Source organism: Aphelocoma coerulescens, chromosome 3 (genome assembly GCF_041296385.1).
Source record: "Aphelocoma coerulescens isolate FSJ_1873_10779 chromosome 3, UR_Acoe_1.0, whole genome shotgun sequence".
Classification (NCBI taxonomy): domain Eukaryota; kingdom Metazoa; phylum Chordata; class Aves; order Passeriformes; family Corvidae; genus Aphelocoma; species Aphelocoma coerulescens.
This window is the reverse complement of record NC_091016.1, coordinates 74,647,942-74,662,875: the sequence shown is the minus strand read 5'-3', so window position 1 is coordinate 74,662,875 and position 14,934 is coordinate 74,647,942. Positions and strand designations below refer to the sequence as shown.

At 39.1% G+C, this 14,934-nt stretch overlaps 1 protein-coding gene across 1 annotated transcript in view; it reads right to left on the bottom strand.

Moving 5' to 3' along the window:
- Nucleotides 1-14,934, bottom strand: part of MAN1A1 (mannosidase alpha class 1A member 1) — a 142,211-nt gene that overhangs the window by 57,826 nt on the left and 69,451 nt on the right. The window contains exon 5 of the mRNA XM_069010899.1: nucleotides 2,217-2,311. Coding sequence (XP_068867000.1) covers nucleotides 2,217-2,311 — 95 coding nt within the window. The remainder of the gene's footprint in view (nucleotides 1-2,216; nucleotides 2,312-14,934) is intronic.

Below are 14,934 nucleotides of genomic sequence, written 5' to 3'. Positions count from 1 at the left end.
AGCAAACATACTCATGAATTGGCAAGTATTTTTAGCTGAAGAATAGTACAATGAACTTTTTATCATATTTGATAATAAGAGTTCCACAAACAAGACAGTAATTGTCCCATGATCACTAAGTATTAAGGAAAGAAGCAGGATGAACTAAAACAATGGAAAAGACAAAAAGAATAATACTTCAGGTGGATGTCTTTGGTATGTGAGGAGAAAAAAGCACATCTGCATGTTTATACACAGAGGCATGCAAGGAGAGAGCAAGCCTGCTGTGATGATACAGGACAAGCAGACAAAACCAACTATTTTGTGAAGAACATTTGCAAAGTTAACAAATACCCAGCTCATCTCTTAATCCAGAAATAGTAATTTAAAAATAACCACTGACACCCATAATCTATTGTGAGTGTTTGAAGTTTGAAGCATAAATCAAAATAAAATCAAATAAAATACTAATCAAAAATGAGGCATATTAGATCCACAATGTATGCAGGCTTCAGAGGCTTAGCATTTCCTAAGCCTGGATGACAGCATATTTGTTTACTCACAGTATTATGGAAGAGTCATCTACTGAAGGTCAAAGCTAGGCAGATGTGCAAGGATTCAGAATGAATAGCCAAGAACCCAGCATTTAATGTCATTTTTTTCTGCCACAGCAAAGGGAATTATCTCGGCAGAGATCCTCTTTCACTTTTGTGCCAGGTAAGAAAAGAATCCCTTTTACATTATCACCTTGCAGTGTTTGCAGCTGACATCTGTGGTGCCCCACAGGAGTTTTTGTGAGAAGGTAGGAACAAACCATAAAGATCTATCACATAATTTGAACTATATACAAAGAGAACATTGATATATTAACAGTTAAGGAGGGATTTAGATACAGGCTATATAAAAGACACATTTTTAGCCTGAATACCTTAAGCATGCTTAAGTATACTATGTAGAGCAAGGTATTGTTGTGTTGCAATTACAAACATATGTTAGGGTTTTGTATTCAGAAGTTTCTCTAACAGCTTAAAACCAAGTAACACACCTCAAGCTGCTGTTCTACTGAACTTGTGCATAACTGACTGAAGCCTGCTGTGAAAAAATTATGAACATGCACATAAGTGACCAGCCAAAGTCCAAGGATCATCACCAGTCAGCAGTTAATCAGCCCCTTCAATGATGAGCAAGTTGAGGAGTCACTAACTCCCTCCTGCTCCTGGACACAGATGTGCTTTTTTTGGCTTTCTACCTCACTGCTGTTTGAAAGGAAGGTGGAAGATAAGACTGTCTGAAGTCACATGCCAGGGATTTCTGTAGGATTGGCCCTGAGCAGTTTACTCTGAAGCCTGAAGCAAACACAGCCAGTCAAGCAACACGTCAATGTCCATCCTACTGTGGGGAAAAGGTGCACTCATAAATACAGAGCAAGCAGGGAACAGTGGAAGATGCTGACTGTCAAGGAGGCAGTCACTCAGAAAAACACATCACCAACACATGCATGTGTGAAATTCTTTTTGATTCACTTTCTTGTGATGAGTGACGCCGGGGCTTATTATCAGTATGAAGAAAGCTGATGTGTCCTTACAAATATACAAATACACCCCACAGGTGTCATTTTCAACATTCTTTGCCAAGCAGTGCAAAGAAACCATTTTCTTTACCAGCACCATAACACAGGTAGCAGTCCTGAGTTGGACCAAGGAATTGCTGACATGTCTGGAGCCAGATACTGGAGGCAAGAGTGACTTCAGGAAATCAAGCATCTCCTACAGCAAACACAGAGGAGCCTTCAAACCATGACTGCCCAAAGCAAAACCACTTGGGACAGGGTACAAAACAGTGAGTCTTTGGTAGCAGGCAATTCTCTTGTTTCTTGACATGAAGGACATGCTGATACCACATTTGTGAACAGGTTAAAATAAGAGTACAAAGTGGCTAGAAAACTTTCAGAATAGCACATGTCCTACTGCTCTTAGTCTACCTAAAACAACACTAAAAGGACTTCAGGAAGAGTGATGAGCAACATACTAACTGACAAAACCACAGCCTGTTCTGAGATGAATAAATGTATTTCTGTATGCATTCTTCTGTGTGCAACATATATCCACTTAAAATGCCTAATTTAAAATGTAGAACCAGAAAGACAAAAACTGTGCAGCAATTGTAATAGTTCTGTGGCAAAGATAGATTCAACAGAACTTTTATGTGCTCTAGTCACCAAAAAGCAGCTGTTTTACCTCTTGATATTAAGCAATGCCCAAGGTATCCCAGTGGGAGTGTTGAAAGCTGGTAGCAATTTCTCTCCAAGCTCCACTGCCTTTTTTCGGAAAACCTGAAAGTTAAGAAGAAACCAAGTGTTGGAAAATGCATTGTTGTTCCAAGGAAATTACTTTAGCTAATATCATTATTGAGCATATGGTACAATCCATCTAAGCACAATGAAGCATCCCTGCTCCTTTAGAGTGACATCAAAGGGATGAAGCAGCACAGCCTGTTTCCCATTGCACCTGGTAAGGAGAGAACTCACATAGCAGGATCAGACAGTGACAATGCCCAGATGACCTGCTCCTGGCATGATCACCATCAAACCAGAGCCACCAGTACAGCCAGACCCGATACTGCAGAGCAGGTTACGCACTCCTGGCTGCCCCTGCCAGGTGCCCTGTGCTCAGGGAAGGGGCCACAAGCCAAGGATGCTGCTGCATCCTGGCTGGCTGGCCAGCAGATACCTGCCCCAAGCACCACGTCCTCCGGGAGCGTGGGGAGGCAGGTGCAGGAAGGCCACCTTTGCTCTCTCTGAGGTTTATTAACAGGGGTTCAGCATGCTGTGGGAGCCTGGGCTGCATCACCATGCACCTGCTGTACTGCCAAGCTGCTGCACGGGCAGCCTGTGGCAAAAACACCCCTACACATCACCGAAAAAATAAACCCCACACATTTTGCAGAGCTACAGTCTTTATGGACTCAGCTGGCTTATATCCAGAGAGCATCAGTGCCACCATTAATCAAAAAATTGGAATATACCCCTGCGGACAACTGAGACTTAACTGATATGCAGCATCTAAAGAGTTTCAGCTTTCACTTCAAAAACATGAAGCAGAAAGACCCCAAATGCTTACCATACGCCCACAAGAATGACGGACAATTTAACAAGAGGAACTTCTATGTCCAGGTAAATAGTTAAAAAGCTGGAACAAAGAGGCTTTTGCTTTCCTTCAACTGCCAGCTCAGCTCAGGTTACATTAACCTTACTGTTTGTGCACTGAGTGCTCTACTAAGAGAGTTTTTAATTAGAAGCAATATTGTTCCAACTTAAATATAGAAACCTATTTAGTGATTTCAATATGTGTATGTTCAAGGCCTATTTGCTTGGAATTACACTGGGATCTTGTGCAACACTGAAAGGGATTATCCCAGGTGTAGTAGTCAAAATAGCAAAGTCACCTTCATTGTTCTCTCTTTCTAATAATGGTTCCTTTCAACACATTTTTTCTCCTCAGACATATTTATTATGGACTTATATTTATTTATATTAGAAATCAGTTTGTACATCTAATGCATCTTGTGGTGCAGCCATGCCTATATGTTTATGTGAATATATAAAGACATTTGCTGGGCAAAACAAGGTAATGAAGACATTTCTTTCCACAAAAATAAAATACAATTTGTAAAATACTACTTTCTAAAAGCCATATCGAAGGAAGGTTTTTATTACTGGAAAATATGTGAGCAGGAGTGAATATAAAGCTCTGGAACAATCATATTACCATAAAGAACCTCCAGACTATCCCATCCCACGGTCTTTCCATATGATACAGATCTCAAGATTTCTGTGGCAACAGTCCAATATTTAAAATTACAGTAAAAGATATTTTGAGGGAGGTTAAGTAATTTCAAGCCAAATTATGTCTGGAGTCAGAAAACTTTCTTGAGTGGATTGCATCAGAGTGCTGGGAGAAACTTGAAGCAAAGCAGCAGGGAAAACAATTTGCTTGGAAATCCCTTCATAATCCATGATATTTCTGACTTCCAAGTTTACCAATTATGTGGATTCTGATGAGAATTAGCTATGGATTTCTGATCTTTATCCAGCACATAATTCAGTCTTACCAAGGGTTAAAGCCTTGGTGAACAACCAGAAACAGTTGGTGCAGCACATAATCACCTCTTAGCAGATTGCCTTGGGAGAAGCAAGGGACAGTAACCCACCTGGAGTGCACAAGCTCTCTCTCGTTTCACAGCCACCTTTTTCATCTTGGTCTGCTGAAGCCAAACATATCCTTTGCTCTTTTAGCACAAGAGAGGCCTCCCTCAGCCTTTCACAGCATATGGTGTGATCAACTCATCAGCCTCTCTGCCGTGAGACACTGAAGTACTGACAGGAGAGCGGCTACAATCATCCTCCTAAGCGATGGGCACACCAGGACCCAGAGTTTCTGTAGAAGCATCTGCTGCACAGCATAAACCCCTACCTTTAGCTATATGTAAAAGGACTAGATAGATATCTTATGGAATGTTGTTAAAGGTGCCATATGTATTCTTTTTAGATGTTATGTAAGGACAAGAAGAGATCTCTGCTTCAGAACACACACACACACACACACACACACACACACACGCACACGCACGCACACTTAACCACAGCAGAGGCAGCAAGGCTCAGAACCTGCTGTACCTTGCAGGCTGTATTAATCCTTCATCATTAAAAAGATTACATGTAAGCTCAGAATGAGATCTTTTACAATAATTGCTTCTGGAAAATGTGGCACTTTAGCATCTTAATTTGATGTAGAGCAATAACGCTTTACTTTCAAATATTCCTACCAACTCTAACATATTTTTAAAATTCTACTGCATTTATTTTATAAATAAACAAAACAAATTCTTTCAAAATAAAAACTGTCTATGTTATGGAAATGTCACAAACAATGGCTATCAAAAAATAAACACATGAGATACAAAACAGTAAGGAAGTATTGTTCCACATATGGATGTAGAAGGAAAACGTAATTCAGTCCTGATAAAAATAGTGCCCTAAACACCAACATTAGAATACACAGTGAAGCCAGGCAGTCTAACTTCTTTATTGTCCAAAATGCACCCCTTTCAATGCAGTAAATAATTTTCATAGTAGACAATTAGGAAAAAAGAATTAAAAAAATATTTTTAAACCATTGTACAATTTCTAAACAAGTGCTGAGGTGAAGATGCACTTGTTTACATGAGAATTTCAACAGGTTATTACTAATACATGCTAGAGATTTTCCTTCCCCTTCCAAAGTTAAAAAAAAAAAATCAACTATGGACGTTGTCTAATGTTATCTCTAGGTCTAATTTAACATGGCTGAACAGCTGACTGCTAAATCAGTATCTATGAAGGAGAACAGCATAGACAAGAATGACAAGAATACAACAACACTGAAAGACTGAGCACAATAAATTGTAGCCTCATGCAGTAAAATTATACTCCATCAGCAAGGGTAAAAGGGTGAAGATAAATCAAGGAACCACTTTATTTCTCCATTTGCAACTTTACCAGTTTAAAAAAAAAAAAGATAACAGAAAAAGCAGGTGCCACAATTATTGCACATCATCCACAATGTTCACTGTATTTTTCTTTTGCAGAAACTTAGAGCATTGGACAAGAGATAATTATTGTGCTGGGTAAGATTTTTTTGGGGGCAATGAAAGTAAATAAACAATAGGAACTTCTATTTATTATCTCTACTTCTAACATGAATTTCAGCTTTTGCCAAGCCTTGATCCTTCCCCGCTATCACCCAGTAAAGTGATTGTTTGGTAAGCACAAATTATGACAGCCATTACTGAGAAGCACAAAGCAAAGGCAGAAATGACAGAGCACAAAAAAGAGAGACATTATATATAATAAAGGAAAATATCTACAGCAAAATTTCCTATCCCAGTGGTTATCCTTAGAGCTTCAAGGACCTTTCCTGGCTTTTCCTCATGAATGCTCATCCAGCAGTAATGAAAGATTACTTGAAGTACTCCAACTGGATCAGACCTGGCAGAAGCTGTCACCATCCCATACCTGCACCCACCCTTCAACCCACACTTAGTTAAATATTTATCTACAAATCTAAAAGTCTACAAACCACTCCCAAGGCCTCCATCACTTTCTCCAATGCTCTATGATACCTAGACAGCATACTTTTTAAAGAAGGGGGACTGTGGAGTTATTTACCTGGCATATTGGCAGTCCCTTTACCAGGTGGTGCATAGAGTAAGCCACACTCTGTGTCATCAATCCTGTCTTTTAAACTGAGGATTCACAGCAAAGTACCACGACTACCTTTAAAGAGCAATAAAGCCACTAAAAATTGCACTGATATTTAACTCAGCTAAACACCATATTACAACAAAGAAAATTATTCTATGTGAAGCACTGTGGTTCAGGAAAGAAAATGATAACTTAAACCAGTCAGAAACACATTATTAGTATGTAAAACTATAAGGTTGGGCAGGATATGGAATGTTTTCTCAAGCATTTTTGCTAGTAGTCAGGATGCAAGATAATTCTCTTTTTAAACTCTAAGGCGTTACTAACATTTTTTAAAGGTTTAATATTGATTCTCACTGTGTGATGGTCCTGTGTAAGATGGACTCCTCCCTGAAAGTAGAGATTCCTTCACACACTGCAGTCCTACTCAAAATTACCACTAAAGCAAATTAGGTACTTACTATAATCATACAATAGATTATATAGAAGACGGAGTTACTACACTTTCTATTTCGATCTCTGTTTATATTAGCAGGCTCTGAATTGTTAAAATAAGCTCAGGGCTAATGAAGCAGCACTTTCATTGTCCTTTGAGTTACCAATCTTGAGTGCCTTACAAACACAAAAGTCCTGTCAAACCACCAGCCATTCCTCCAAGCCAGCAATTCTTTGAACAACATTTGAGTAAGCACTGGTACATAAACAAGAAAACCACCTCACTGCTGCACACACTCGTCTTTCCTATTACTGCCTGTCCATTCCATAGGCAACACACATACCGAGCCAGGGAACAAGACATTATTTTCTCTCTCATCAGATAGCCTTCAATATTTCTTAAATACATGTAAGTATTTTTGGTCTTCAAAAGAGAGAACAAGCGAACGAACGAAGAGGTCATACATCCAGAACTGCGATGCTCATGTTAGAACACCCAATGCCACAATCAATCAAATCTTGCAGACTCTTCTGTCCATTAACAAATCTTATTAGGGAAAAGAGTGTTCCCCACAGAGAAACAAGGATCTGCCTGCAAGGATGCAACCGCAAGGAAAAGACCAGACTTGTCATCTGGTGAGCACTGGCTTTCATTATAGTGCAAGAATGTTATCTCCTCTGGATAAACAAAAATGTTTCCTCTGGCTGGAATTACAAATCCCTTTGAAAATGTCAGATTACCTCATTGTAGTTTTAATTGCTATTGCTAATCAGGAAAAAAGAAAGCACAGGAAACAAAAACCTTAGAATTGCATATGAGGGAGGTCTGATTTTAAAAAAAGCATAACATGGTACAGCATCATAAATTAAAGAACAGTCAGAATTCTGTCTTAAGAAGTCCTCCATATGAAGGAAACCAGAAGTTAAAATTTAACACCAAAGGAAGCAATACTATATTTTAATCTTTTTTTTCAATTAACAAAGACATTTTCTCAACATTTCTAATTCTATCAAATTAAGCATTTCTCATTTTTCTTTTTATATTTACGGATAAAAACTGACAAGTCACTAAGTAAGATTTATTGCTTTCTTTCCTGTACCTGACTTCCTTTCCCAGCAGGGTAAGGAATGAATATTTCAGTGCAAAAGCAGAAAATGAGAGCAGAAAAATGAACAGGGACAGGCCGCTTTCCTGCTCTTCAGACCACTGAACAGAAATCCTCTCAGCATAACAAATGTTGATTTGGGTTCAAAGTGATCTGCTAATAAAAAAGAACTGTCTCAGAACAACTTCCAATACCTTCTTTACTGAAAGACAATCCAGGATTTTTGCTATATTTACATTTGTTTTATTTTTACAATGAAAGACTAAAAATGCTACAAAAATTGTGGCACCCCACCTGACGTAACAAAATACTTGAAACAGAGTAAGCTGAATTCTGCCACTATCTGCAATACCAAGTGATACCACACCTAAGTGCCATATTATTTGAAACCATTTCCTATAACACATTTTCAGTGTTTATGACACCTGGATAAATTGCCCAGATGCTGGCATTAATTCATCAGCAAGTAGTGCTTTTACAGTTACTGTCATCTTGACACTAGCAGGTGGCTGTGAGTTTCATTTTATTCAGTCCTCACTTCCAGCTGAGTTCAAGTCAGTTATGAATATTCTGTGCTAAAAGGTGAGGAGACAATTAATAACATTTCTGGAAACAAGCACTGTAATGAGTCACATCAGTCTGATTACCAGTGCCAAGAAAAGAAGCCAAATGGCCTTCAGTGAGGACCTTCACAGCTGTAGAAGTATTTTTGTACATCTAGAGCCAGAAGTGTCAAGAGTGTGTTTTGAGCATTTTCCCCAGGAAACAGACTGTGTTCAAGACCAACTCCCTAGCTCTGGGCCAGCCCTGGTCCTGCTGGACTTGAGCATGTGAAATGCTACACCAACACAAGCCCTTCTCAAGCACAGGACTGCACCCAATCTCAAGTCTTCCTACCAGGATATAGAAGAGGTGGACAGTGCGTTCAAAACAAGGGGCTCCACTTGAGGCTACAGCTGTAGCAGTCAAAGATCAGTCAGAGCTGATCAACCCAATGGCACACACCGACAGCAGTCAGCATCACACGCTTCACCAGTCTGAGTTTTGGGAAGGCTTTCCAGTTTGCAAGTGTAACGTCAAACCCAAAGTACCTTTGCACATCTATACAACTTTGCTCAAAGCTGATAAGCCTCCCCTCAGTCCCCAAGACCAGAGGGTTGCTGATGGCTGAGTGGCATAGACCTGGCTCTCGTGGGATTGCACCAAGCTGGAGCCCTGGAGCTTGGCTGGATGTGAGAAGTTTCACTATAGAGGCAATGGGGAGCTTCTGCACTTCACACCCTAAGGCTACCCCCATTTCCTGTACAGGCTAAGCCAAGTCCACCCTCAGGCACATCCTTACACTCAAACAATTTGGGGAATGATTTCTGAGGTTTCCCTCTCATTAAAATTCTCAGAGTAGCACTAGTTTTCATACAGATCCCTCCTTCACACATATGAACAGCATCCCAGCTGAATAAAGCAGGACAAACGTCTCATTTAAAAATAAAGACAATAAGCAGCCATTCCCACAATCTTTCCCAGCATGTGCCATCATACAGTGCTGGGCTGTAAAGTGTTAAAAGACAAATGGTTTTCAGAGGAGACAGCCTGGAAAATACGGATCCTGTGGTAAAACAGGGCTTCCTATCCCAATCTAAGGCTGAAAGAACCATAGGGTAGTATTTATAATGAGACCTTCAGCACAGGAATCTAAAGCTTCTATTTGACACATCTGTGGCAGCATCAGAGCAGGCATCAGAGCACCTAAACCTTGTGAAAGCTCTTGGAAATCAAGAAAACATGGCAATTCAGGAAGGTGTACATAAATTTCCAGCATTCGAAAACAGTGATTGTAGAAATATGCAAATGACTTACTGGAGAGATTCAGGCAGCTTGTGGTATCTGTGAGCAACAGCTCACCTGCAAACTGCTAGAACAGTACTTGTCTTTTTCACAGCTTCAGGAAGTAACAAACATGAGTAGGCTTTTAGATTTGTACTGCCCTTTCCAGAATATTCCAGTATGCTGGTCACCAGCTTGCAGAAGAAAGTTCACTTAAAAAAACCTGCTTCTTGCATAAATTAGCTTAGATTAAAAAAAAAAAAAAAAAAGAAAAAATTAATAAAACCCCTTCTTTTATTCAATCAGATTTTTTTTGTAATGGTTTCACTGATGGCAAGAAAATTAATTTTCTTTTCTAGCTGACTACTGTACCAAAGAAGTCACATAGTAGCATGAAGAGTATCCCCTCTGCGGAAAAGATTGTGGAGAACTTAATCGAACGGAAGTAACTGGATTAGTGAGAGATTTCCAGATTTCATTCAAATGCACACAGCAAAAAAGCACAAACCCCCTCAAGTTATCAGCAGTAGCTAAAGTATATAATTACTTCAGTTATTTTTTAACTAAAGAATCTCTAAATAGATATACTGTTTTGAAAATCTTGTTTTAGGAAGGCCAGTAATAAACGGTACAAACTGTCAGAAAGTGCAAGGCATAAACCAAAGAAGTATTAATGTAAAGTAACTTTTCCACATCTGACTTGCACTTTAAAACTTTAAAATGAAGGAAGAATTTGCTGGATAACTGCAGAATTAAAAAAAATCATAAAGGAAGACTTTGTTCCTGTTATATCTGGTTATTTCCTTTTGTGCTATTCATGTGTATTTAGGATGCTTACACAGACAAATTCCAAGAACTATTTAAGATGAAGAACTTTTAGACCACAGGAGAAAAAGCAACTGCTTGTTTATCTACTAATGTCAAAAAGCGTAAGTTTTTTTAAAGCCTATGTATACTTGAACAATTAGAAGCTTAGCTACAACCCCCTAGTACTGGAAAGCTTATGAACCAATCATTTAATAATATCTCTGCTGCAATAATTCAAGAAAAGGTTGTGAAGAATGCAGTAAACAAACTGCAATGATTGCCTGTAATAACAAAAGGAATTTGTTACTTACAAAAGCCTTTGAGAATTCCTCACCCCAAACTCAGGGCAGCTTTAATTTTTCAAGAGGTGCGATAAGCAGCATGCACTAAGAGTAACGAGTTGGATTTACTGCACATGTACAGATTAACTGAGCACGGGCAACTGGCTCCCAAGGCCCCAAATACAGGTAATAAGTCCCACACCTGCAAAAACTGTGCTCAAATCTTAAGACTCTGAAATACCATACCACCCCAAATAGCTCAGTGCCAGCAAATCAGTGTCAAAGATTTGGGATGCCAGCATTGTGTCCTATCAGAAATAGAAAGCCTGGAACTTCCAGTCAAAGAAAGCATTTGTTTCAAGCAAGGACAGATGGCAAGCTAGCAGGTATTAAAAGTATCAGCAGCCACAATGGAGTACTGAGCCCACACCTAAGAGCTAGCGGAAGTTTTAAATCTCTGTTTTTACACAATATCCACGTAACAGGAGCAGGATTTTAACTTGCTCTTTATGAACAACAGGCAGCACTGTAAGAGACACCATATACCTGTACAACTAAAGGATGGACAGGCACTAGCACTAAAAAAACTCTTCCCCAAGGCCCCTCTATCCCCAGCAAAATAAGCCCTCTCCAACCTGTGGAAGTCCAATATTCGTATGTTTGGATGCTGGTGAGAGGCACTGTCAGCCCTAGGAGCAACTTGTAGACTAACACCAGGCAAGGATGTCAAGAGTACAGAATAGGCCATGTATTTAGTAGTCAGGTCTTCTACAGTTCAGGAAGATGATACATGTATTTGAAAGTATATTGGATGTAAGTGAATGAGACTGAAATTAAAAATATGGCATATACACAATGGAAACTCAATATATTGTGAAGTGATACAGAAAACATCTGGATGTCATCTTAAGAGGTTGGTGTTTTTCCTGATTAAGGAAACAGCTGCCTTAGTAAAATTACTCATATCCAGCAGTAACAAAGAGTATCTTTTAGCTCAATTCTTCTGTTAAGCCACAAGCATCTGCTTCCTAATTTTCTTTTTATTTAATCTTGTGTACCCAGCCCAGGTGCTGTAACAACAAATTTAAATAGCTGCCTCATTTTATATCTTGCAAGCTATCATGACTAAACAAAGAATAGCACTCTGCATTTGAAACTTTCCTTTCAAGCAGGTGACCATTGAGAGGTGATTTGCAACACCATCTGTGTGAAAGCGGGGAGTGGGGTGGAGGAGCCTAATAAACTGCACGGGGAATCAATAATTACATCCTCAATGCAGCATAAAGTGCTTTCAGAAGATTCATTCCTAGGCTTGTAAATTTGACTGTATATTTTAATTCCAATACCATTAAGTGATTTAGAGTGATGCCTTCACTCTAAACTACACTCCTAGACCATGGTGGCAGGTGAAGAAAAGGCTAAAATCACTCTGTGTACATAAAGAGAATTCAATTTTTTTTAATGGTAACTCAGCAGCAAATGGGGAACTGTTTCAGCCAATGTTATGTGGCACTTGCAGGTTTCTTTCAGGCATTAATGGTAAGAGTTTTAAATGATGGTTATCAAATATACAAGTATAACAATGTGAACAGGATACCAAGGGTGCCTACTTTAATTGTTCTTCCATTAATTTTTTTTCTAACTTCATTTACTCACTTTAATATTTTACTTCAACACCAGAACAACAACTTAATTAAATTACTCTCATCGTTTGAATCAAAAAGGTCCATAGACAAAAGGGCCCAAGACTCAGGATCTCCCATATTCTGCCATCTCCCTTGAACCAACCACTAGCAAACCTGACCAACTCACTGAGCAAACTGGAAAAAGTAACTACTCCTTCTTTTTGCTCTGCTTCCCCTCAAAAAGACGGTCTTCCTCAATCACTACGTAGTCTTAATCTGACATCTTCAGATGAACATTTACTTCTATCATTCAGAGGCTGGTCCTCAAATGGTTAAACTTTGACAGTGTTCTCGGACCAGGTAGCACAGAGTAGCAGTTCTCCAGCCAGCTCAGGGTTTGTTCTTTCTGGAGTTACTCCCATTACTTTACAGCAATTGTGCTGGGTCTGCAGTGGTAGTGCAGTAGCAGTAAGGAAAAAAAGCTTCCCTTTTCCCTGTTGTTTTCATGCAAAGTGCTCCAGATAGCCAAGGGCTACGTTTTTATGAAGCTGTGAGTCCAAGTTCACAGAAGGATGGTTGAGTTGGAAGAGACCTGTGTGGAGGGAGCTCTGAAGGTCATCTGGTCCAACTGTCCTGCTCAAGCAGGGCCACCCAGTGCTCATTGCCCAGGAATAGGAACGTGTAGAGATAGCTTTCGAGTATCTCCAAGGACAAGGACTCCACAATCCCTCTGGGCAATCACTGCAAATCACTGCAGTGCCCAGTCATCCTCAAAGTAAAAACGTGTTTCCTGATGCTCAAAGGGAACCTCTTGTGTTTCAGTTTTTGCTCAAAGTTCTATATAAATGTCATATGTGTATTTTGGCACAGCACTAGGACATGGACAGGGCAGTGTCATAGTACAGGCCTAAGTGACTATTGTCCAAGCTATATCTTAGTAGACACTGCAACAAGGTATTTACCAGGAGTCTTGTTATTAGTGGCTTGATTTAGAATGAAGCAAGTAGTAGTAAAATTGTAATAATAGCAACAATAAGAACAACTAATAACTAGTGAACTATATGTAATGCAGGTTATGAAAATATTAGCAAAAGGAAGAAAATATGATGAGAATCCAAACTGACAAGTTGGAATACTGAAGCTTTAAAAACAAGCCATGATTTTAGGCACAGAATTAGAGTTCCAGGCTTTACACAGTCTTCATTAAATACAAAAAGCCTAAGGAGTTAATTTGCACTACTCTAATGTCCTTTGCCAGAGACCCTATGCTTTTCTTCATGCACAGGCAATTGCACATTCCACTGCCCATTAGTTTGATGTGTTCACGGATACAAAGAGAATAAATTAAAGACTACTATTTTAGAGTGTCTCTTATACTATTTACACATATATAAAATATAATGAGTATTCACTGCAAGCTAGTGCTGTATATTTAAGGCTGTCCCATGTTTAAACAGTAAAGTTCTTTTTTTAATCCTTATACGAGGATTGAAGTCAACACAGGAATTTCCAGATTTTGTGATCCCAGATACTGCAAACAACTAAAATGACCCCAAGCACAAAGACAGTGCCAACAGTCACTCTGTTAGATCCACAGCATAGATCGCTTATGATCAAGCCATTGGATCATAAAACTCTTTCACTGAGCTTTCTCTACCACCAGCAGCTACAAACTACTTCTGTCTCACTTGTATAGACACATGGGAAAGAAATCAACTGTTTTAGCTGTTTCAGCCCTCAGGTTTCAGTGGATTCTCAGATTACAAGTAAATTTGTTTTGGTAAATTCCATTAAAAACAATGGGATCGAGAACGTGCCATTTAGGTAAGTGCAGCTTGGATTCCCAAACATGTGAACAGCTGAGCCTGATCCCATGGTGAGTTTGGTAACACCAGCAGTTGCATTGAAGCATTCTTAAGTTATTTTTCAAGGGGAGGAATAGGTTAAAATTTAGCATACTCTGCAGGTTCCTTTCCCCACAACACCTCTGACACACCATCTAGATGCCTTTTTATATAAGTAATGTAACAAGAAAAATCTTCCTCTATACAGCAGGACAAAAAGATGATTGTTTCTTAACTCAGTGCTTTCCTTCTTATTGCTGAGATTTCTCTGACAGACAATAGTCATTGAATTGTCTGATGAATGGACAGAATCAAAATGAGCCTGAATAAAGTGCTTGCATATTTTCCTTAAATTAAATATAAGAGATGTGAACTCTTGTAGTTCTTTTTAAGTAAGCCATACAGGAGGCTTCAAGAGAGAAGAACTATGATTTAAGAAGCTACTTTTATGTTGCAAGCTAAATCATCAGGCAGACTAATTCAATTCCTTTCTGTTTACTGTAAGACTATTTCTCTTACTGGACAAGCCATAAAACTAAAGTGACTAAAATATAAGGAGGCAAGCAGACATTTCCAGTTCTTAAAGACTCAGAAACAAGTCCTCTGACTGAGCAGCAGAGCTGCCAGCATGTCAAGTTTATGAGCAATTCAGTTGCTTCTCTGAATTTCCTGCAGTTAAAACCTTTTTACAGCTAAACCTCAAAACCATTCCTGTAATTAAACAACCACAAGTTGTACTCTCTAAAGATTAACCTTATTTTCAAATGCTGCACATATTTGAAGGAAATAATG